Below are 26,003 nucleotides of genomic sequence, written 5' to 3'. Positions count from 1 at the left end.
ACTGTGAGAGCCGCCAATAAACGTAGGATTAAGAGTCCTAGGTATTGTCGCGGTCAGAGAGTGTGGCTTTCCACTCGTAACCTTCCCCTTACGACAGCTTCTCGCAAGTTGACTCCGCGGTTCATTGGTCCGTTCCGTGTCTCTCAGGTCGTCAATCCTGTCGCTGTGCGACTGCTTCTTCCGCGACATCTTCGTCGCGTCCACCCTGTCTTCCATGTCTCCTGTGTCAAGCCTTTTCTTCGCGCCCCCGTTCGTCTTCCCTCCCCCCCCCCCCGTCCTTGTCGAGGGCGCACCTATTTACAAGGTACGGAAGATCATGGACATGCGTTCTCGGGGACGTGGTCACCAGTACTTAGTGGATTGGGAGGGTTACGGTCCTGAGGAGAGGAGTTGGGTTCCATCTCGGGACGTGCTGGACCGTTCGTTGATTGATGATTTCCTTCGTTGCCGCCAGGGTTCCTCCTCGAGTGCGCCAGGAGGCGCTCGGTGAGTGGGGGGGTACTGTCATGTTTTGTCATTGATCATCATGTCTTGTCCCTGTGCTTCCCTCTGCTGGTCTTATTAGGTTCTTTCCCTCTTTCTATCCCTCTCTCTCCCCCTCCCTCTTTCCCTCTCTCGCTCTCTCTCTCTATCGTTCCGTTCCTGCTCCCAGCTGTTTCTCATTCTCCTAACGACCTCATTTACTCTTTCACACCTGTCCCCTATTTTGCCCTCTGATTAGAGACCCTATTTCTCCCTCTGTTTTCCGCTTCTGTCCTTGTCGGATTCTTGTTTGATGTTTGCTGTTCTGTGTCCTTGTTCCGCCCTGTCGTGTTTTTGCCTTCTTCAGATGCTGCGTGTGAGCAGGTGTCTATGTCAGCTACGGCCTGTGCCTTCCTGAAGCGACCTGCAGTCTGTGGTCGCGTCTCCAGTCGTTCCTCTCTACTGACGAGAGGATTTCAGTTTCCTGTTTTGGATTTACCTTTAATAATATCCAGGAGAATTATTGTTTGTTTAAGACTGGAATAAAGACTCTGTTCTATTACGTCGCTTTTGGGTCCTCATTCACCAGCATAACACATATGATTCACTAAGGGTGGTATTCTGCCTTGAGTCTCTGTTTACTGAGTCTATATTCATATGATTCACTAAGGGTGGTATTCTGACTTGAGTCTCTGTTTACTTAACGGAAACGTCCACTCAAGTCTCCCATTGTCTATATACACTAAAGTCAGTTGTCCTCTTAATCAGGCCCGATGGAGAGTATAACTCACACAGTGGCCTGCCTCTGCCGGGCCCGGTGCGTGTTCCTGGGACCTCCAGTCCGTTACGGTTAACACACCAACAGATGGAGCCGTGGCACTGCGTGGCCTCGTAGGCTCCCTGTCTGTCACAGGTAGGCACGTACTGACCAGGCACCGGCTGGGGCCCTGTAGAGCCAAGGAGACGGTCCCTCTGGGTCTCACACTGCGTCTTCGTACGTTCTGGAACGAGGGATATTAACAATCAACGTTATTTATAAAAACCCTTTTATATCAGCAGCTGGGTTATTAGTTCGAAGTAGATTAAAAAGAGGACTTTAAAGATGAAGTCTACCTAGAATCCCCTCAGAGACAAAGACATTAACAATCAATATAGTACATACTGTGCTGTCAGAGCTTTATAGATTCATTTAAGGAAGTGTATAACTGGTGTAGCTACTGTAGGGAGTTACTGTTACAAGCTTTAATCCGGTTGGCTTTGATTTAGCCAGCTCATTCCACTCTCAATATTGTTTATCCTCATATGAGCCCTGTTTTAATTATCTCCCCCTCCCTCCCTCTCTTTCTCTTTCTCTCTCTCTCTCTCTCCTCCTTCCACCCTCCCTCCCCCCTCCCTCCCTCCCTCCCTCCCTCCCTCCCTCCCTCCCTCCCTCTCTCTCTCTCTCTCTCTCTCTCTCTCTCCTCTCTCTCTCTCTCTCTCTCCCCCTCTCTCTCTCTCTCTCCCCCCCTCTCTCTCTCTCTCTCTCTCTGTCTCTCTCCCTCCCTCCCTCCATCTCTCTCTCTCTCTCAAAAGCAGGAATGCGTTTTCCTTTCCAAGAATGATAATGGATAATGATAAGAATGTGCTTTGGGAAAAGAGAGACAGAGAGAGAGAGAGAGAGAGAGAGAGAGATTGTGTGTCTCGTTTTTACAAAGTATCCACTGTAGCCAAAGTGAAATGTATTTATTACTAAGAGAGTTGCGGCAGGCAGCTATGAGCCAGTGACCCCCTGGGCTACAGCTGAACATCAGTGGCTGGTGATGCAGTAGGTCTGGGTCTGTTTTAATGGGTTCGTTATCTACTCATCCCTCTGTGGGAACAGTAAAGGCTATGTTGGGGGAGGAAGAGGGGGGAAGAAGGGAGTGTTGCTATGGAACATTACCCCATTACTGCTCAAGCACCTTCTGTAAACATTCTGTAAACATTCTGTAACGGATAAGGGTCATGTTTTAACCTGTTAGTGTGTAGGGGGCGCTATTTTCACTTTGGGAAAAAATCGTGCCCAATTTAATCGGCCTCGTACTCTATTCTAGATCGTACAATATGCATATTATTATTACTATTGGATAGAAAACACTCTCAAGTTTCTAAAACCGTTTGAATTATATCTGTGAGTAAAACAGAACTCATTTTGCAGCAAACTTCCTGACAGGAAGTGAAAAATCTGAAATCGAGGCTCTGCTCTAGGGCCTTCCTATTAATTTGCCTGAAATCTATGGATATGCATGCACTTCATACGCCTTCCACTAGATGTCAACAGGCAGTGGGAGGTGGAATGGGGTGTCTAGCTTGATCTGAGGTCGAACAAGAGCTTTTGGAATGACGTGTCTGGAAATTTCATTGTCTTCGAAGGCGCGAGAAGGAACCCCAGATTGCCTTCTGAAAAGCTTTCGGTATACACGGTAGATATCTCCGGCTCTGATTTTATTTGATAGATGTGATAAAAACATCATAAAGTAGTTTTTTTCAACCGAGTTGTATCAGTTTATTGAACGTTTATTGCGAGTTTTGGAATTTTCTTTTCTTTGCGTCAGGTGAAGTTGGGCACGTGTGCGCCACATGGCTAGCTATGGTTGCTAATTCGACAGGAGAAGAGGACATTCTAAAACCAAACAACGATTATTCTGGACCAAGGACTCCTTGTACAAGATTCTGATAGAAGCTCAGCAAAAGTAGGAACCATTTATGATGTTATTTCGTATTTCTGTGGAAAATGTTTAGTCCTATTTTCCGCCCTTATTGCGGGCGCTGTCTCGCTATAACGTAAGCTGTTTGTTATGGTAAAGTTATTTTAAAAAATCTAACACGGCGATTGCATTAAGAACTAGTGTATCTTTCATTTGCTGTCCAACATGTATTTTTTAGTAAAGTTTATGAGTTATTTGGTCAGATTAGGTGAGTGTCAGAAATATATCCGGAGATTCTGGGAAAAAGTTGCTACATTTTCACAATGTATAACCACGGTTTTCAGCTCAGAATATGCACATTTTTCAAACAAAACATAAGTGTATTGTATAACCTGATGTTATAGGACTGTCATCTGATGAAGTTGGTCAAGGTTAGTGATTAATTTTATATCTTTTGCTGTTTTTTTGTGATCGCTACCTTTGCGGTGAATGAATGCGGTTGTGTGGTTGGCTATTGTGGTACGCTAATATGATGCTATATTGTGTTTTCGCTGTAAAACACTTAAAAAATCTGAAATATTGGCTGGATTCACAAGATGTTTATCTTTCATTTTCTGTACACCATGTATTTTTCATAAATGTTTTATGATGAGTATTTAGGTATTTCACGTTGCTCTCTGTAATTAGTCTGGCTGTGTCACGTTCCTGACCTTGTTTTCCTTTTGTATAGTTGTGTTTAGTGGGTCAGGACGTGAGCTGGGTGGGCAGTCTGTGTTTGTTCTATGTTAAGTGTCAGGTTTAATTGACCTTGTATGGCTCTCAATCAGAGGCAGGTGTTTTACGTTTTCCTCTGATTGAGAACCATATATAGGGAGGTTGTTTCACATTGTTTGTTGTGGGTGGTTGTATCGCGTGTCTGTATTCGTTACCACACGGGACTGTTTCGTTTGTCGTTCATGTTTTGTAGTCTGTTAAAGTGTTTGTGTTTCGTCTTACTTTATTAAAACTCATGTCATCATACCTCGCTGCACATTGGTCTTCTGATCCCTCTCTCCTTTCCTCGTCCGAGGAGGAGGAAGAGCTAGAGAATCGTTACAGGCTGCTTCGGTGCTATTTGTGATTGTAGCTGCAATGTAAAACTATGATTTATACCTCAAATATGCACATTTTTCGAACAAAACATAAATGTATTGTGTAACATGTTATAAGACTGTCATCTGATGAAGTTGTTTCTTGGTTAGTGACTAATTATATTATATATATTATTATATTATATTATTATTATATTTTGTCGGTTTTTTGAAAGCTACCTATGCGGTGGATAAATAGCGTTGTGTGTTTGGCTGTCTATTGTGGTGAGCTAACATAAATATATATTGTGTTTTCGCTGTAAAACAGTTTAAAAATCGGACATTCACAAGATGTTTATCTTTAATTTGCTGTATTGGACTTGTTAATGTGTGGAAGTTAAATATTTCGTAAAAATATTTTTTGAATTTCGCACTCTGCGAAGGCAGCGGAATGTTGTGGGTGTTCCGCTAGCGGAACCCCGGGGCGAGAAAGGTTAACTGAATGGGTCAGAATATGAAGAAAACTTGTGACTTCAGAGCTAGTCAGGTCTTTACCTGACAGTCAACCATGATGGCCTTCCATTCCACAGAGACGTACCTGAGGAGCAGTAGAAGCCGTCACCGTGGTAACCAGGCCTACACTGGCAGGTAAAGGACCCCTGGGTGTTATAACACACAGCCTCCTGGTGGCACCTGGCAGACTGGCACTCATCAATATCTACAGGGGACGAGAAGGCTTAATTTCAAATAAGGTGACGTTACATGTTATCAATAGCAGCACACACAATAATTATCCTTTGACACAATAAAATCTAGCTCATACAAGTTTAAAATACATATTTTCTGGAATGGAGGGAGGGAAGGTTGGAGGGAGGGAGGGTGGGAGGGAGGGAAGGTGGGAGGGTGGGAGGGAGGGAGGGAAGGTGGGAGGGAAGGTGGGAGGGAGGGAGGGAGGGAGGGTGGGAAGGTGGGAGGGAGGGAGGGTGGGAGGGAGGGAGAGAAGTTGGGAGGGAGGGAGGGAGGGAGGGAGGGAGGGAGGGAGGTGGGAGGGAGGGAGGGAGGTGGGAGGGAGGGAGGGTGGGAAGGTGGGAGGGAGGGAGGGTGGGAGGGAGGGAAGGAGGGAGGGAGGGAGGGTGGGAGGGTGGGAGGGAGGGGGGGAGGGAGGGAAGGTGGGAGGGAGGGAGAGAAGTTGGGAGGGAGGGAGGGAGGGAGGGAGGGAGGGAGGGAGGTGGGAGGGAGGGAGGGAGGTGGGAGGGAGGGAGGAGGGAGGGAGGGAGGGAAGGTGGGAGGGAGGGAGAGAAGTTGGGAGGGAGGGAGGGAGGGAGGGAGGGAGGTGGGAGGGAGGGAGGGAGGGAGGGAGGTGGGAGGGAGGGAGGGAGGGTGGGAGGGTGGGAGGGAGGGAGGGAGGGTGGGAGGGTGGGTGGGAAAAAAGCAAAAAAAGCAAAAATAGATCAACTCTTGCTACCATGGAAAGGAAAATAAATAGATTACAACCTCTCACTTTTTTGTTTTTTTGAGAATGAAATAATCTTCAAAATAAGCCATTCAAAGTTGATTGCAATTTTAGTTTAATCCACCAGAAAGGGTGGATAAAAAATATATGGATTCCCCCCATTATATTTAAACAAATAGAATGATATATTAATATATACATACAGTTGAAGTCAGAAGTTTACATACACATTAGCCAAATACATTTAAACTCAGTTTTTCACAATTCCTGACATTTAATCCTAGTAAAAAATCCCTGTTTTAGGTCAGTTAGGATCACCACTTTATTTTAAGAATTTGAAATGTCAAAATAATAGTAGAGAGAAGGATTTATTTCAGCTTTTATTTCTTTCATCACATTCCCAGTGGGTCAGAAGTTTACATACACTCAATTAGTATTTGGTAGCATTGACTTTAAATTGTTTAACTTGGGTCAAACGTTTCGGGTAGCCGTCCACAAGCTTCCCACAATAAGTTGGGTGAATTTTGTCCCATTCCTCCTGACAGAGCTGGTGTAACTGAGTCAGGTTTGTAGGCCTCCTTGCTCGCACACACTTTTTCAGTTCTGCCCACAAATGTTCTATAGGATTGAGGTCAGGGCTTTGCGATGGCCACTCCAATACCTTGACTTTGTTGTCCTTAAGCCATTTTGCCACAACTTTGGAAGTATGCTTGGGGTCATTGTCCATTTGGAAGACCCATTTGCGACCAAGCTTTAACTTCCTGACTGATGTCTTGAGATGTTGCTTCAATATAGCCACATAATTTTCTTTCCTCATGATGCCATCTATTTTGTGAAGTGCACCAGTCCCTCCTGCAGCAAAGCAACCCCACAACATGATTCTGCCACCCCCGTGCTTCACGGTTGGGATGGTGTTCTTCAGCTTACGATCCTCCAATCTGGGGAAGGGTACCAAAACATTTCTGCAGCATTGAAGGTCCCCAAAAACACAGTGGCCTCCATCATTCTTAAATGGAAGAAGTTTGGAACCACCAAGACTCTTCCTAGATCTTGCCACCCGGCCAAACTGAGATATCGGGGGAGAAGGGCCTTAGTCAGGGAGGTGACCAAGAACCCGATGGTCACTCCAACAGAGCTCCAGAGTTCCTATGCAGAGATGAGAAAACCTTCCAGAAGGAAGAACTCCACCAATCAGGCCTTTATGGGTAGAGTGGCCAGACGGAAGCCACGCCTCAGTAAAAGGCACAAAATGTGGAAAAAGTGAAGGGGTCTGAATACTTTACGAATGCACTGTATGTATATATATGTGTGTGTGTGTGTGTATATATATATATATATATATATATATATATATATATATATATATATATATATATATATATATATGTGTGTGTGTACTGTACCTGATAGATATTGGGGGTATCCTGGGATGTGGATGTTATTGCTGTGAGAGAGAGTTAGCATGTTCCGATTGTCATGGTCACATTAGCTCCCTGCTAAGTCCACTACTTCCATGACAACAGATGAATCATTCATCAACATACTGTTGTCCTGCACATCTAATGTGCTTCCTGTCTGTCGTCTGAATAAACACCAATCACCTGGGACCACTGGCTGGACAGTCATTATAAACACCAATCAACTGGGACCGCTGGCTGGACAGTCATTATAAACACCAATCAACTGGGACCGCTGGCTGGACAGTCACTATAAACACCAATCAACTGGGACCGCTGGCTGGACAGTCATTATAAACACCAATCAACTGGGACCGCTGGCTGGACAGTCATTATAAACACCAATCAACTGGGACCGCTGGCTGGACAGTCATTATAAACACCAATCAACTGGGACCGCTGGCTGGACAGTCATTATAAACACCAATCAATTGGGACCGCTGGCTGGACAGTCATTATAAACACCAATCAACTGGGACCGCTGGCTGGACAGTCATTATAAACACCAATCAACTGGGACCGCTGGCTGGACAGTCATTATAAACACAATCAACTGGGAACGCTGGCTGGACAGTCATTATAAACACCAATCAACTGGGACCGCTGGCTGGACAGTCATTATAAACACCAATCAACTGGGACCGCTGGCTGGACAGTCATTATAAACACCAATCAACTGGGACCGCTGGCTGGACAGTCACTATAAACACCAATCAACTGGGACCGCTGGCTGGACAGTCACTATAAACACCAATCAACTGGGACCGCTGGCTGGACAGTCACTATAAACACCAATCAACTGGGACCGCTGGCTGGACAGTCATTATAAACACCAATCAATTGGGACCGCTGGCTGGACAGTCATTATAAACACCAATCAACTGGGACCGCTGGCTGGACAGTCAATATAAACACCAATCAACTGGGACCGCTGGCTGGCCAGTCAGAATAAACACCAATCAACTGGGACCGCTGGCTGGACAGTCACTATAAACACCAATCAACTGGGACAGCTGGCTGGACAGTCATTATAAACACCAATCAACTGGGACCGCTGGCTGGACAGTCATTATAAACACCAATCAACTGGGACCGCTGGCTGGACAGTCATTATAAACACAAATCAACTGGGACCGCTGGCTGGACAGTCATTATAAACACCAATCAACTGGGACCGCTGGCTGGACAGTCATTATAAACACCAATCAACTGGGACCGCTGGCTGGACAGTCATTATAAACACCAATCAACTGGGACCGCTGGCTGGACAGTCATTATAAACACCAATCAACTGGGACCGCTGGCTGGACAGTCATTATAAACACCAATCAACTGGGACCGCTGGCTGGACAGTCATTATAAACACCAATCAACTGGGACCGCTGGCTGGACAGTCACTATAAACACCAATCAACTGGGACCGCTGGCTGGACAGTCATTATAAACACCAATCAACTGGGACCGCTGGCTGGACAGTCACTATAAACACCAATCAACTGGGACCGCTGGCTGGACAGTCATTATAAACACCAATCAACTGGGACCGCTGGCTGGACAGTCAGAATAAACACCAATCAACTGGGACCGCTGGCTGGACAGTCAGAATAAACACCAATCAACTGGGACCGCTGGCTGGACAGTCACTATAAACACCAATCAACTGGGACCGCTGGCTGGACAGTCACTATAAACACCAATCAACTGGGACCGCTGGCTGGACAGTCATTATAAACACCAATCAACTGGGACCGCTGGCTGGACAGTCATTATAAACACCAATCAACTGGGACCGCTGGCTGGACAGTCATTATAAACACAATCAACTGGGAACGCTGGCTGGACAGTCATTATAAACACCAATCAATTGGGACCGCTGGCTGGACAGTCATTATAAACACCAATCAACTGGGACCGCTGGCTGGACAGTCATTATAAACACCAATCAACTGGGACCGCTGGCTGGCCAGTCAGAATAAACACCAATCAACTGGGACCGCTGGCTGGACAGTCACTATAAACACCAATCAACTGGGACCGCTGGCTGGACAGTCATTATAAACACCAATCAACTGGGACCGCTGGCTGGACAGTCATTATAAACACCAATCAACTGGGACCGCTGGCTGGACAGTCATTATAAACACAAATCAACTGGGACCGCTGGCTGGACAGTCATTATAAACACCAATCAACTGGGACCGCTGGCTGGACAGTCATTATAAACACCAATCAACTGGGACCGCTGGCTGGACAGTCATTATAAACACCAATCAACTGGGACCGCTGGCTGGACAGTCATTATAAACACCAATCAACTGGGACCGCTGGCTGGACAGTCATTATAAACACCAATCAACTGGGACCGCTGGCTGGACAGTCATTATAAACACCAATCAACTGGGACCGCTGGCTGGACAGTCACTATAAACACCAATCAACTGGGACCGCTGGCTGGACAGTCATTATAAACACCAATCAACTGGGACCGCTGGCTGGACAGTCACTATAAACACCAATCAACTGGGACCGCTGGCTGGACAGTCATTATAAACACCAATCAACTGGGACCGCTGGCTGGACAGTCAGAATAAACACCAATCAACTGGGACCGCTGGCTGGACAGTCAGAATAAACACCAATCAACTGGGACCGCTGGCTGGACAGTCACTATAAACACCAATCAACTGGGACCGCTGGCTGGACAGTCACTATAAACACCAATCAACTGGGACCGCTGGCTGGACAGTCATTATAAACACCAATCAACTGGGACCGCTGGCTGGACAGTCACTATAAACACCAATCAACTGGGACCGCTGGCTGGACAGTCATTATAAACACCAATCAACTGGGACCGCTGGCTGGACAGTCAGAATAAACACCAATCAACTGGGACCGCTGGCTGGACAGTCATTATAAACACCAATCAACTGGGACCGCTGGCTGGACAGTCAGAATAAACACCAATCAACTGGGACCGCTGGCTTGACAGTCATTATAAACACCAATCAACTGGGACCGCTGGCTGGACAGTCACTATAAACACCAATCAACTGGGACCGCTGGCTGGACAGTCATTATAAACACCAATCAACTGGGACCGCTGGCTGGACAGTCACTATAAACACCAATCAACTGGGAACGCTGGCTGGACAGTCATTATAAACACCAATCAACTGGGACCGCTGGCTGGACAGTCACTATAAACACCAATCAACTGGGACCGCTGGCTGGACAGTCACTATAAACACCAATCAACTGGGACCGCTGGCTGGACAGTCACTATAAACACCAATCAACTGGGACCGCTGGCTGGACAGTCATTATAAACACCAATCAACTGGGACCGCTGGCTGGACAGTCACTATAAACACCAATCAACTGGGACCGCTGGCTGGACAGTCATTATAAACACCAATCAACTGGGACCGCTGGCTGGACAGTCACTATAAACACCAATCAACTGGGACCGCTGGCTGGACAGTCATTATAAACACCAATCAACTGGGACCGCTGGCTGGACAGTCAGAATAAACACCAATCAACTGGGACCGCTGGCTGGACAGTCAGAATAAACACCAATCAACTGGGACCGCTGGCTGGACAGTCACTATAAACACCAATCAACTGGGACCGCTGGCTGGACAGTCACTATAAACACCAATCAACTGGGACCGCTGGCTGGACAGTCATTATAAACACCAATCAACTGGGACCGCTGGCTGGACAGTCACTATAAACACCAATCAACTGGGACCGCTGGCTGGACAGTCATTATAAACACCAATCAACTGGGACCGCTGGCTGGACAGTCAGAATAAACACCAATCAACTGGGACCGCTGGCTGGACAGTCATTATAAACACCAATCAACTGGGACCGCTGGCTGGACAGTCAGAATAAACACCAATCAACTGGGACCGCTGGCTTGACAGTCATTATAAACACCAATCAACTGGGACCGCTGGCTGGACAGTCACTATAAACACCAATCAACTGGGACCGCTGGCTGGACAGTCATTATAAACACCAATCAACTGGGACCGCTGGCTGGACAGTCACTATAAACACCAATCAACTGGGAACGCTGGCTGGACAGTCATTATAAACACCAATCAACTGGGACCGCTGGCTGGACAGTCACTATAAACACCAATCAACTGGGACCGCTGGCTGGACAGTCACTATAAACACCAATCAACTGGGACCGCTGGCTGGACAGTCACTATAAACACCAATCAACTGGGACCGCTGGCTGGACAGTCATTATAAACACCAATCAACTGGGACCGCTGGCTGGACAGTCACTATAAACACCAATCAACTGGGACCGCTGGCTGGACAGTCATTATAAACACCAATCAACTGGGACCGCTGGCTGGACAGTCAGAATAAACACCAATCAACTGGGACCGCTGGCTGGACAGTCATTATAAACACCAATCAACTGGGACCGCTGGCTGGACAGTCAGAATAAACACCAATCAACTGGGACCGCTGGCTTGACAGTCATTATAAACACCAATCAACTGGGACCGCTGGCTGGACAGTCACTATAAACACCAATCAACTGGGACCGCTGGCTGGACAGTCATTATAAACACCAATCAACTGGGACCGCTGGCTGGACAGTCACTATAAACACCAATCAACTGGGAACGCTGGCTGGACAGTCATTATAAACACCAATCAACTGGGACCGCTGGCTGGACAGTCACTATAAACACCAATCAACTGGGACCGCTGGCTGGACAGTCACTATAAACACCAATCAACTGGGACCGCTGGCTGGACAGTCACTATAAACACCAATCAACTGGGACCGCTGGCTGGACAGTCATTATAAACACCAATCAACTGGGACCGCTGGCTGGACAGTCACTATAAACACCAATCAACTGGGACCGCTGGCTGGACAGTCATTATAAACACCAATCAACTGGGACCGCTGGCTGGACAGTCACTATAAACACCAATCAACTGGGACCGCTGGCTGGACAGTCATTATAAACACCAATCAACTGGGACCGCTGGCTGGACAGTCACTATAAACACCAATCAACTGGGACCGCTGGCTGGACAGTCATTATAAACACCAATCAACTGGGACCGCTGGCTGGACAGTCAGAATAAACACCAATCAACTGGGACCGCTGGCTGGACAGTCATTATAAACACCAATCAACTGGGACCGCTGGCTGGACAGTCAGAATAAACACCAATCAACTGGGACCGCTGGCTTGACAGTCATTATAAACACCAATCAACTGGGACCGCTGGCTGGACAGTCACTATAAACACCAATCAACTGGGACCGCTGGCTGGACAGTCATTATAAACACCAATCAACTGGGACCGCTGGCTGGACAGTCACTATAAACACCAATCAACTGGGAACGCTGGCTGGACAGTCATTATAAACACCAATCAACTGGGACCGCTGGCTGGACAGTCACTATAAACACCAATCAACTGGGACCGCTGGCTGGACAGTCACTATAAACACCAATCAACTGGGACCGCTGGCTGGACAGTCACTATAAACACCAATCAACTGGGACCGCTGGCTGGACAGTCATTATAAACACCAATCAACTGGGACCGCTGGCTGGACAGTCACTATAAACACCAATCAACTGGGACCGCTGGCTGGACAGTCATTATAAACACCAATCAACTGGGACCGCTGGCTGGACAGTCAGAATAAACACCAATCAACTGGGACCGCTGGCTGGACAGTCATTATAAACACCAATCAACTGGGACCGCTGGCTGGACAGTCAGAATAAACACCAATCAACTGGGACCGCTGGCTTGACAGTCATTATAAACACCAATCAACTGGGACCGCTGGCTGGACAGTCACTATAAACACCAATCAACTGGGACCGCTGGCTGGACAGTCATTATAAACACCAATCAACTGGGACCGCTGGCTGGACAGTCACTATAAACACCAATCAACTGGGAACGCTGGCTGGACAGTCATTATAAACACCAATCAACTGGGACCGCTGGCTGGACAGTCACTATAAACACCAATCAACTGGGACCGCTGGCTGGACAGTCACTATAAACACCAATCAACTGGGACCGCTGGCTGGACAGTCACTATAAACACCAATCAACTGGGACCGCTGGCTGGACAGTCATTATAAACACCAATCAACTGGGACCGCTGGCTGGACAGTCACTATAAACACCAATCAACTGGGACCGCTGGCTGGACAGTCATTATAAACACCAATCAACTGGGACCGCTGGCTGGACAGTCACTATAAACACCAATCAACTGGGACCGCTGGCTGGACAGTCATTATAAACACCAATCAACTGGGACCGCTGGCTGGACAGTCAGAATAAACACCAATCAACTGGGACCGCTGGCTGGACAGTCAGAATAAACACCAATCAACTGGGACCGCTGGCTGGACAGTCACTATAAACACCAATCAACTGGGACCGCTGGCTGGACAGTCACTATAAACACCAATCAACTGGGACCGCTGGCTGGACAGTCATTATAAACACCAATCAACTGGGACCGCTGGCTGGACAGTCACTATAAACACCAATCAACTGGGACCGCTGGCTGGACAGTCATTATAAACACCAATCAACTGGGACCGCTGGCTGGACAGTCAGAATAAACACCAATCAACTGGGACCGCTGGCTGGACAGTCATTATAAACACCAATCAACTGGGACCGCTGGCTGGACAGTCAGAATAAACACCAATCAACTGGGACCGCTGGCTGGACAGTCATTATAAACACCAATCAACTGGGACCGCTGGCTGGACAGTCACTATAAACACCAATCAACTGGGACCGCTGGCTGGACAGTCATTATAAACACCAATCAACTGGGACCGCTGGCTGGACAGTCACTATAAACACCAATCAACTGGGAACGCTGGCTGGACAGTCATTATAAACACCAATCAACTGGGACCGCTGGCTGGACAGTCACTATAAACACCAATCAACTGGGACCGCTGGCTGGACAGTCACTATAAACACCAATCAACTGGGACCGCTGGCTGGACAGTCACTATAAACACCAATCAACTGGGACCGCTGGCTGGACAGTCACTATAAACACCAATCAACTGGGAACGCTGGCTGGACAGTCATTATAAACACCAATCAACTGGGACCGCTGGCTGGACAGTCACTATAAACACCAATCAACTGGGACCGCTGGCTGGACAGTCACTATAAACACCAATCAACTGGGACCGCTGGCTGGACAGTCACTATAAACACCAATCAACTGGGACCGCTGGCTGGACAGTCATTATAAACACCAATCAACTGGGACCGCTGGCTGGACAGTCACTATAAACACCAATCAACTGGGACCGCTGGCTGGACAGTCATTATAAACACCAATCAACTGGGACCGCTGGCTGGACAGTCACTATAAACACCAATCAACTGGGACCGCTGGCTGGACAGTCATTATAAACACCAATCAACTGGGACCGCTGGCTGGACAGTCAGAATAAACACCAATCAACTGGGACCGCTGGCTGGACAGTCAGAATAAACACCAATCAACTGGGACCGCTGGCTGGACAGTCACTATAAACACCAATCAACTGGGACCGCTGGCTGGACAGTCACTATAAACACCAATCAACTGGGACCGCTGGCTGGACAGTCATTATAAACACCAATCAACTGGGACCGCTGGCTGGACAGTCACTATAAACACCAATCAACTGGGACCGCTGGCTGGACAGTCATTATAAACACCAATCAACTGGGACCGCTGGCTGGACAGTCAGAATAAACACCAATCAACTGGGACCGCTGGCTGGACAGTCATTATAAACACCAATCAACTGGGACCGCTGGCTGGACAGTCAGAATAAACACCAATCAACTGGGACCGCTGGCTGGACAGTCATTATAAACACCAATCAACTGGGACCGCTGGCTGGACAGTCACTATAAACACCAATCAACTGGGACCGCTGGCTGGACAGTCATTATAAACACCAATCAACTGGGACCGCTGGCTGGACAGTCACTATAAACACCAATCAACTGGGAACGCTGGCTGGACAGTCATTATAAACACCAATCAACTGGGACCGCTGGCTGGACAGTCACTATAAACACCAATCAACTGGGACCGCTGGCTGGACAGTCACTATAAACACCAATCAACTGGGACCGCTGGCTGGACAGTCACTATAAACACCAATCAACTGGGACCGCTGGCTGGACAGTCATTATAAACACCAATCAACTGGGACCGCTGGCTGGACAGTCAGAATAAACACCAATCAACTGGGACCGCTGGCTGGACAGTCAGAATAAACACCAATCAACTGGGACCGCTGGCTGGACAGTCACTATAAACACCAATCAACTGGGACCGCTGGCTGGACAGTCACTATAAACACCAATCAACTGGGACCGCTGGCTGGACAGTCATTATAAACACCAATCAACTGGGACCGCTGGCTGGACAGTCACTATAAACACCAATCAACTGGGACCGCTGGCTGGACAGTCATTATAAACACCAATCAACTGGGACCGCTGGCTGGACAGTCAGAATAAACACCAATTTTTTTTTTATTTTTTTTTTATTTCACCTTTATTTAACCAGGTAGGCTAGTTGAGAACAAGTTCTCATTTGCAACTGCGACCTGGCCAAGATAAAGCATAGCAGTGTGAACAGACAACACAGAGTTACACATGGAGTAAACAATAAACAAGTCAATAACATGGTAGAAAAAAAGAGAATCTATATACAATGTGTGCAAAAGGCATGAGGTAGGCAATAAATCGAATAATTACAATTTAGCAGATTAACACTGGAGTGATAAATCATCAGATGAACATGTGCAAGAAGAGATACTGGTGTGCAAAAGAGCAGAAAAGTAAATAAATAAAAGCAGTATGGGGGGTGAGGTAGGTAAATTGGGTGGGTAGTTTACAGATGGACTATGTACAGCTGCAGCGATCGGTTAGCTGCTCGGATAGCAGATTTTTAAAGTTGTTGAGGGAGATAAAAGTCTCCAACTTCAGAGATTTTTGCAATTCGTTCCAGTCGCAGGCAGCAGAGAACTGGAAGGAAAGGCGTCCAAATGAGGTTTTAGCTTTATGGATGATCAGTGAGATACACCTGCTGGAGCGCGTGCTGCGGGTGGGTGTAGCCATCGTGACCAGTGAACTGAGATAAGGCGGCACTTTACCTAGCATAGCCTTGTAGATGACCTGGAGCCAGTGGGTCTGACGACGAACATGTAGCGAGGGCCAGCCGACTAGGGCATACAGGTCGCAGTGGTGGGTCGTATAAGGTGCTTTAGTAACAAAACGAATGGCACTGTGATAAACTGCATCCAGTTTGCTGAGTAGAGTGTTGGAAGCTATTTTGTAGATGACATCGCCGAAGTCGAGGATCGGTAGGATAGTCAGTTTTACTAGGGTAAGTTTGGCGGCGTGAGTGAAGGAGGCTTTGTTGCGGAATAGAAAGCCGATTCTTGATTTGATTTTGGATTGGAGATGTTTGATATGAGTCTGGAAGGAGAGTTTGCAGTCTAGCCAGACACCTAGGTACTTATAGATGTCCACATATTCTAGGTCGGAACCGTCCAGGGTGGTGATGCTAGTCGGGCGTGCGGGTGCAGGCAGCGAACGGTTGAAAAGCATGCATTTGGTTTTACTAGCGTTTAAGAGCAGTTGGAGGCCACGGAAGGAGTGTTGTATGGCATTGAAGCTCGTTTGGAGGTTAGATAGCACAGTGTCCAAGGAAGGGCCGGAAGTATATAGAATGGTGTCGTCTGCGTAGAGGTGGATCAGGGAATCGCCCGCAGCAAGAGCAACATCATTGATGTATACAGAGAAAAGAGTCGGCCCGAGAATTGAACCCTATGGTACCCCCATAGAGACTGCCAGAGGACCGGACAACATGCCCTCCGATTTGACACACTGAACTCTGTCTGCAAAGTAGTTGGTGAACCAGGCAAGGCAGTCATTAGAAAAACCGAGGCTACTGAGTCTGCCGATAAGAATATGGTGATTGACAGAGTCGAAAGCCTTGGCCAGGTCGATGAAGACGGCTGCACAGTAATGTCTTTTATCGATGGCGGTTATGATGTCGTTTAGTACCTTGAGCGTGGCTGAGGTGCACCCGTGACCGGCTCGGAAACCGGATTGCACAGCGGAGAAGGTACGGTGGGATTCGAGATGGTCAGTGATCTGTTTGTTGACTTGGCTTTCGAAGACCTTAGATAGGCAGGGCAGGATGGATATAGGTCTGTAACAGTTTGGGTCCAGGGTGTCTCCCCCTTTGAAGAGGGGGATGACCGCGGCAGCTTTCCAATCCTTGGGGATCTCAGATGATACGAAGGAGAGGTTGAACAGGCTGGTAATAGGGGGTGCGACAATGGCGGCGGACAGTTTCAGAAATAGGGGGTCCAGATTGTCAAGCCCAGCTGATTTGTATGGGTCCAGGTTTTCCAGCTCTTTCAGAACATCTGCTATCTGGATTTGGGTAAAGGAGAAGCTGGGGAGGCTTGGGCGAGTAGCAGCGGGGGGGGCGGGGCTGTTGGCCAAGGTTGGAGTCGCCAGGAGGAAGGCATGGCCAGCCATTGAGAAATGCTTGTTGAAGTCTTCGATTATCACGGATTTATCGGTGGTGACCGTGTTACCTAGCCTCAGTGCAGTGGGCAGCTGGGAGGAGGTGCTCTTGTTCTCCATGGACTTTACAGTATCCCAGAACTTTTTGGAGTTAGAGCTACAGGATGCGAATTTCTGCTTGAAAAAGCTGGCCTTTGCTTTCCTGACTGACTGCGTGTATTGGTTCCTGACTTCCCTGAACAGTTGCATATCGCGGGGGCTCTTCGATGCTATTGCAGTTCGCCACAGGATGTTTTTGTGCTGGTCGAGGGCAGTCAGGTCTGGAGTGAACCAAGGGCTATATCTGTTCTTGGTTCTGCATTTTTTGAACGGAGCATGCTTGTCTAATATGGTGAGGAAGTAACATTTAAAGAATGACCAGGCATCCTCAACTGACGGGATGAGGTCAATATCCTTCCAGGGTACCCGGGCCAGGTCGATTAGGAAGGCCTGCTCGCAGAAGTGTTTTAGGGAGCGTTTGACAGTGATGAGGGGTGGTCGTTTGACCGCGGACCCGTGGCGGATACAGGCAATGAGGCAGTGATCGCTGAGATCTTGATTGAAGACAGCAGAGGTGTATTTGGAGGGCAGGTTGGTCAGGATAATGTCTATTAGGGTGCCCATGTTTACGGATTTAGGGTTGTACCTGGTGGGTTCCTTGATGATTTGTGTGAGATTGAGGGCATCAAGCTTGGATTGTAGGACTGCCGGGGTGTTAAGCATATCCCAGTTTAGGTCACCTAACAGAACAAACTCTGAAGCTAGATGGGGAGCGATCAATTCACAGATGGTGTCCAGGGCACAGCTGGGAGCTGAGGGGGGTCGGTAGCAGGCGGCAACAGTGAGAGACTTATTTCTGGAGAGATTAATTTTTAAAATTAGAAGTTCGAACTGTTTGGGCATAGACCTGGAAAGTATGACAGAACTTTGCAGGCTATCTCTGCAGTAGATTGCAACTCCTCCCCCTTTGGCAGTTCTATCTTGACGGAAAGTGTTATAGTTGGGTATGGAAATCTCAGAATTTTTGGTGGCCTTCCTAAGCCAGGATTCGGACACGGCAAGGACATCAGGATTGGCAGAGTGTGCTAAAGCGGTGAGTAAGGCAAACTTAGGGAGGAGGCTTCTGATGTTGACATGCATGAGGCCAAGGCTTTTTCGATCGCAGAAGTCAACAAATGAGGGTGACTGGGGACATGCAGGGCCTGGGTTTACCTCCACATCACCCGAGGAACAGAGGAGTAGTAGGATGAGGGTGCGGCTAAAGGCTATCAAAACTGGTCGCCTAGAGCGTTGGGGACAAAGAATAAAAGGAGCAGATTTATGGGCGTGGTAGAATAGATTCTGGGCATAATGTGCAGACAGGGGTATGGAGGGGCGCGGGTACAGCGGAGGCAAGCCCAGGCACTGGGTGATGATAAGAGAGGTTGTATCTCTGGACATGCTAGTCTCAATGGGTGAGGTCACCGCATGTGTGGGGGGTGGGACAAAGGGGGTATCAGAGGTACGGAGAGTGGAACTACAGGGTCCATTGCAAACCAAAACAATGATAATGAAAACTAGCCTGAACAACAGTATGCAAGGCATATTGATATTTGAGAGAGACATACAATAAGGCATAAAGTGATTGCAGGTCTTGATTGGGAGAGCTAGCTAAACAACAGGTAAGATAACAGCAGCAATAACAGGGTGTTAGTCTAACACAGCAACAACAGGTAAAAATGGCGACGACTAGGCAGAGAGGGTCGGATTAACTACACACAGATCCTGAGTTAAAGCACAGAGCCGACAGGTAAAACACAAATAAACAGAATGGAGTACCGTGAATTAATGGACAGTCAAGCATGCATCAGCTATGTAGCCAAGTGATCATAGTGTCCAGGGGGCAGCCGTAGATGGAGCAGAGGAGGCCTCCACTAAGCTAGCACGCGGCGTATAAAGTTAGTAGCCCGGGGGGTGGTCTGCTCAGACGGAGGGGGTCTGCTCAGACGTGGTTGTGTCGACAGAGAATCCAAGCCAGATGGCGATGGCGAAAGAGAGGTTGTGAATTGTAGAATTGTGTTTGCTAACTGGTGCTAGCTTCGTGGCAGTGGCAGTGGCGCTAGCTCTTCAGCTAGCCGGCAGATGGGCCTAGCTCGAGGCTAGCTCAAGGCTAACTGGTGCTTGCTTCGGGACAGAGGTGTTAGCCAGTAGTAGCCACTCGGTTGCAGCTAGCTAGCTGTGATGATACGGTGTAATTGTCCAGAGCTTGCGTCAGGAATCCGGTGATGTGGTAGAGAAAAAGCAGTCCTATATGCTCTGGGTTGATATCGCGCTTGCAGCTAGCCGGCAGATGGGCCTAGCTCGAGGCTAGCTCAAGGCTAACTGGTGCTTGCTTCGGGACAGTGGTGTTAGCCAGTAGTAGCCACTCGGTTGCAGCTAGCTAGCTGTGATGATACGGTGTAATTGTCCAGAGCTTGCGTCAGGAATCCGGTGATGTGGTAGAGAAAAAGCAGTCCTATATGCTCTGGGTTGATATCGCGCTTGCAGACTGGCAGGTATTGGCCCGGTATTGAAGCTGGCTGTGTCCGAGTTGAGGGTGAAGACCGCAGCAGTGGCTAACTGACTACTAGCTAGTAGCTAGTTATCTGGCTAGCTTCTGCTTGGGGTTACGGTTCTAAAGTATAAAAAAAATAGCAGGTCCGTACCACATTGGGTGAGGCGGAATGTAGGAATGTATATTCAGTTCCTAGATGGAAAGTGAAATTAAAATATATACGAAATGTATACGAAAAATACGAAGACTATTTACTATTTACTATTTACACGCTACAGGACAATACAAACACACGTCCGACTGCTACGCCATCTTGGAACGCCAGCATGCCATTCATTTTCAGCTGGGACCGCTGGCTGGACAGTCATTATAAACACCAATCAACTGGGACCGCTGGCTGGACAGTCAGAATAAACACCAATCAACTGGGACCGCTGGCTGGACAGTCATTATAAACACCAATCAACTGGGACCGCTGGCTGGACAGTCACTATAAACACCAATCAACTGGGACCGCTGGCTGGACAGTCATTATAAACACCAATCAACTGGGACCGCTGGCTGGACAGTCACTATAAACACCAATCAACTGGGAACGCTGGCTGGACAGTCATTATAAACACCAATCAACTGGGACCGCTGGCTGGACAGTCACTATAAACACCAATCAACTGGGACCGCTGGCTGGACAGTCACTATAAACACCAATCAACTGGGACCGCTGGCTGGACAGTCATTATAAACACCAATCAACTGGGACCGCTGGCTGGACAGTCAGAATAAACACCAATCAACTGGGACCGCTGGCTGGACAGTCATTATAAACACCAATCAACTGGGACCGCTGGCTGGACAGTCAGAATAAACACCAATCAACTGGGACCGCTGGCTTGACAGTCATTATAAACACCAATCAACTGGGACCGCTGGCTGGAAAGTCATTATAAACACCAATCAACTGGGACCGCTGGCTGGACAGTCATTATAAACACCAATCAACTGGGACCGCTGGCTGGACAGTCACTATAAACACCAATCAACTGGGAACGCTGGCTGGACAGTCATTATAAACACCAATCAACTGGGACCGCTGGCTGGATAGTCACTATAAACACCAATCAACTGGGACCGCTGGCTGGACAGTCATTATAAACACCAATCAACTGGGACCGCTGGCTGGACAGTCACTATAAACACCAATCAACTGGGACCGCTGGCTGGACAGTCATTATAAACACCAATCAACTGGGACCGCTGGCTGGACAGTCACTATAAACACCAATCAACTGGGACCGCTGGCTGGACAGTCACTATAAACACCAATCAACTGGGACCGCTGGCTGGACAGTCATTATAAACACCAATCAACTGGGACCGCTGGCTGGACAGTCATTATAAACACCAATCAACTGGGACCGCTGGTCTCACACACAACGCTAGAGTGTTACGAAGTACAATCACATATGTCACGCACGCACGCACACACACACACACACACACACACACACACACACACACACACACACACACACACACACACACACACACACACACACACACACACACACACACACACACACACACACACACACACACACACACACACACACACACACACACACACACACAGCAGTACCTTGGCAGACCCGTCCGTGTCCCTGGAACCCAGGCAAACAGGAGCAGATGTAAGAGGATCCCCCGCTGTAGCTGCAGTGAGCGCGCTCAGCGATGTCACAGTCATGGCTGCCGGCCGCGCAGTGGTCCACGGGACGGTCCACTCCTTGGGAAGGGGGGGGATCAAACAGTCAATCAGTTAAGTCGGTCAGTTAATCAATCTATCGATCAATCAACTCCTGGAAAGACTAGGGGTGTCGTCTTCAAGACAGAATATATTTCAGATTTTTGTTTGTTAGTAGTTTGTCTTGCAACATTTAGGTCTAGATTCTGTCACAGGCTGCGATTACACAGGCAGCCAATTCTTATCTGTTGCCCAATTATTGATAAGAGCGATGATCTGATTGGTCAAAAGAACAATTACTGAAAAAAATCTGAATTGGGCTGCCTGTGTAAAAACGACAATGTCTGTCTGTCGCTGAGAAGTGAGCAGACATGCTTTCATCTGTTCTGTTTTTACTTCCCTCATATGGCAGTGTTTAGTGTTTAACCCCAGAATATAAAGCAGCCAGAAGACAGAGAGAGAGAGAGAGAGAGAGAGAGAGAGAGAGAGAGAGAGAGAGAGAGAGAGAGAGAGAGAGAGAGAGAGAGAGAGAGAGAGAGAGAGAGAGAGAGAGAGAGAAAGAGAAAGAGAGCGAGACAGAGAGAGTTTGAGAGAAAGAGAGAAAGCGAGACAGAGAGAGTTTAAGAGAAAGAGAGAGCGAGACAGAGAGAGTTTGAGAGAAAGAGAGAAAGCGAGACAGGGAGAGTTTGAGAGAAAGAGAGAGAGCGAGACAGAGAGAGTTTAAGAGAAAGAGAGAGCGAGACAGGGAGAGTTTAAGAGAAAGAGAGAGCGAGACAGAGAGAGTTTAAGAGAAAGACAGAGCGAGACAGAGAGAGTTTAAGAGAAAGAGAGAGCGAGACAGAGAGAGCGAGACAGAGAGAGTTTGAGAGAAAGAGAGAGAGCGAGACAGAGAGAGTTTAAGAGAAAGAGAGTTTGAGAGAGAGAGAGAGAGAGAGAGAGAAAGAAAAAGACAGAGAGAGAGAAAGAGGGAGACACACATACACACACACAAAGTGTACCTATGCAGGTGAGCCCGTCGCTGGCGAACTGGTATCCATCATTACACTCACAGCGGAAGGTTCCGGGCTGGTTGTTGCAGACTGAGTGTTCTCCACAGATCTGACGGGTTTCTCTACATTCATCAATGTCTGACAGGAACAAACACAAACCCAAGCATTAACATAAACAGAAAGATACACATGACTGTTCAGGTCTGACGGGTTTCTCTACACTCATCAATGTCTGACAGGAACAGACGGAGACAAACACAAACAGAAAAATGACTGTCCGTCTGTTCAGATCTGAGGGGTGTGTATCTTTGCCAAGTGTATGGTAGAAAAGTGACACAAGGCGGTATGTCGACCTTCAGATACTATACTATACTACAGACTATAATAACTATAATAACAAGTTATTACCTGTAAACATGACAATGAACCCGTGGACCTATCGGTCAATGTATTATCTGGGGGAATACCTTTTTAGGCATGCTACCAAACCAAAATCCCAAGATGCAGAGCAAAATATTTAGGAACATATTAGACCAGTGTGTACAATCCAATATGTTGTGACTGTAGTACACTGGTGGTCTGTACAGTATCTGGTTAACAGAGGGACTGTAGTACACTGGTGGTCTGTACAGTATCTGGTTAACAGAGGGACTGGTGTTCTGTACAGTATCTGGTTAACAGAGGGACTGGTGGTCTGTACAGTATCTGGTTAACAGAGGGACTGTAGTACACTGGTGTTCTGTACAGTATCTGGGTAACAGAGGGACTGGTGGTCTGTACAGTATCTGGTTAACAGAGGGACTGGTGGTCTGTACAGTATCTGGTTAACAGAGGGACTGGTGGTCTGTACAGTATCTGGTTAACAGAGGGACTGGTGGTCTGTACAGTATCTGGTTAACAGAGGGACTGGTGGTCTGTACAGTATCTGGTTAACAGAGGGACTGGTGGTCTGTACAGTATCTGGTTAACAGAGGGACTGGTGGTCTGTACAGTATCTGGTTAACAGAGGGACTGGTGGTCTGTACAGTATCTGGTTAACAGAGGGACTGGTGTCCTGTACAGTATCTGGTTAACAGAGGGACTGGTGGTCTGTACAGTATCTGGTTAACAGAGGGACTGGTGTCCTGTACAGTATCTGGTTAACAGAGGGACTGGTGTTCTGTACAGTATCTGGTTAACAGAGGGACTGGTGGTCTGTACAGTATCTGGTTAACAGAGGGACTGGTGGTCTGTACAGTATCTGGTTAACAGAGGGACTGGTGGTCTGTACAGTATCTGGTTAACAGAGGGACTGGTGTTCTGTACAGTATCTGGTTAACAGAGGGACTGGTGGTCTGTACAGTATCTGGTTAACAGAGGGACTGGTGGTCTGTACAGTATCTGGTTAACAGAGGGACTGGTGTCCTGTACAGTATCTGGTTAACAGAGGGACTGGTGGTCTGTACAGTATCTGGTTAACAGAGGGACTGGTGGTCTGTACAGTATCTGGTTAACAGAGGGACTGGTGGTCTGTACAGTATCTGGTTAACAGAGGGACTGGTGGTCTGTACAGTATCTGGTTAACAGAGGGACTGGTGTTCTGTACAGTATCTGGTTAACAGAGGGACTGGTGGTCTGTACAGTATCTGGTTAACAGAGGGACTGGTGGTCTGTACAGTATCTGGTTAACAGAGGGACTGGTGTCCTGTACAGTATCTGGTTAACAGAGGGACTGGTGGTCTGTACAGTATCTGGTTAACAGAGGGACTGGTGGTCTGTACAGTATCTGGTTAACAGAGGGACTGGTGGTCTGTACAGTATCTGGTTAACAGAGGGACTGGTGGTCTGTACAGTATCTGGTTAACAGAGGGACTGGTGGTCTGTACAGTATCTGGTTAACAGAGGGACTGGTGTCCTGTACAGTATCTGGTTAACAGAGGGACTGGTGGTCTGTACAGTATCTGGGTAACAGAGGGACTGGTGTCCTGTACAGTATCTGGGTAACAGAGGGACTGGTGGTCTGTACAGTATCTGGTTAACAGAGGGACTGGTGGTCTGTACAGTATCTGGTTAACAGAGGGACTGGTGTCCTGTACAGTATCTGGTTAACAGAGGGACTGGTGTCCTGTACAGTATCTGGGTAACAGAGGGACTGGTGGTCTGTACAGTATCTGGGTAACAGAGGGACTGTGACTGAATCAGACCGGTTTCCTAACTACTAATTGTGTTTTAGAGATACAATCTTTCCTGTGTCTGTCACATCCTGTCTTTTCTTTCTGTGGCTAAAAGCACTTCCTTTCCCCTCGTCCCAAAACTATTCCAACCCCACCCCCCCCCCTCCCCTCCCCTCCCCTCCCCTCCCCCCCCTCCCCAACCCCTCCCCTCCCCAACCCCCACCCCAGGCCTGTCCCCCCGCCCCTCCCCTCCCCAACCCCTCCCCTCCCCAACCCCCACCCCAGGCCTGTCCCAAGACAGAATAAGAACTCCTCTCTACGTGGACTAGGGGAGTAGGGTCCTCATTTTAACCCCCGTGTGCCCGAGAACACTTCCTTCACTGTCATCCTAAAACTGTCCCTCCCCCCTCCCAATCCTGTCCCAAGACATTCCCAACTCCAAAGACAAAAACATTTCCTAACCCAACTCCAAGCCCAAAATAGTCTCTCTGTGAAGGGTCTATTCCTTCCTGCACATCATACTGTTTGTGAACTCTGAAATGAGCCCTGAAACCCCAAGATATGAAGGAAGGGCTCTAGGGAGGAGGGTGGAAATGGTCCTCTCATCAACCTATGATTGAGTGTTTGGTCTGGGAGGCAGACAGAGAAGGGACAGGATTTGTTGACAGGATGGGCTCTCAAACAGGACCACAGTACAGCACAGTACAGAGTACAGCACAGTACAGTACAGCACAGTACAGAGTACACAGTACAGAGTACAGCGTACACAGTACAGAGTACAGCGTACACAGTACAGAGTACACAGTACAGAGTACAGCACAGTACAAAGTACAGCACAGTA

The 26,003-nt window shown here is 47.9% G+C and overlaps 1 protein-coding gene across 2 annotated transcripts in view; it reads right to left on the bottom strand.

Annotated features, from left to right (window-relative positions):
* The window catches only part of nid1a (nidogen 1a), a 98,697-nt gene that overhangs the window by 35,175 nt on the left and 37,519 nt on the right, over positions 1–26,003 (bottom strand). Inside the window, exons 12-15 of one of the 2 annotated variants that reach the window (XM_071391266.1) lie at positions 23,019–23,147; positions 21,919–22,062; positions 4,797–4,916; positions 1,254–1,463 (exon numbers count right to left, since the gene is read on the bottom strand). In XM_071391266.1, the coding sequence (XP_071247367.1) occupies positions 1,254–1,463; positions 4,797–4,916; positions 21,919–22,062; positions 23,019–23,147 (603 nt within the window). The remainder of the gene's footprint in view (positions 1–1,253; positions 1,464–4,796; positions 4,917–21,918; positions 22,063–23,018; positions 23,148–26,003) is intronic. The other variant, XM_071391267.1, reaches the window with a different exon arrangement.

Source organism: Salvelinus alpinus, chromosome 3, assembly GCF_045679555.1.
Source record: "Salvelinus alpinus chromosome 3, SLU_Salpinus.1, whole genome shotgun sequence".
Taxonomy (NCBI): Eukaryota; Metazoa; Chordata; class Actinopteri; order Salmoniformes; family Salmonidae; genus Salvelinus; species Salvelinus alpinus.
The sequence above is the reverse complement of the archived record's forward strand: the minus strand, read 5'-3'. Positions and strand labels throughout refer to the sequence as shown.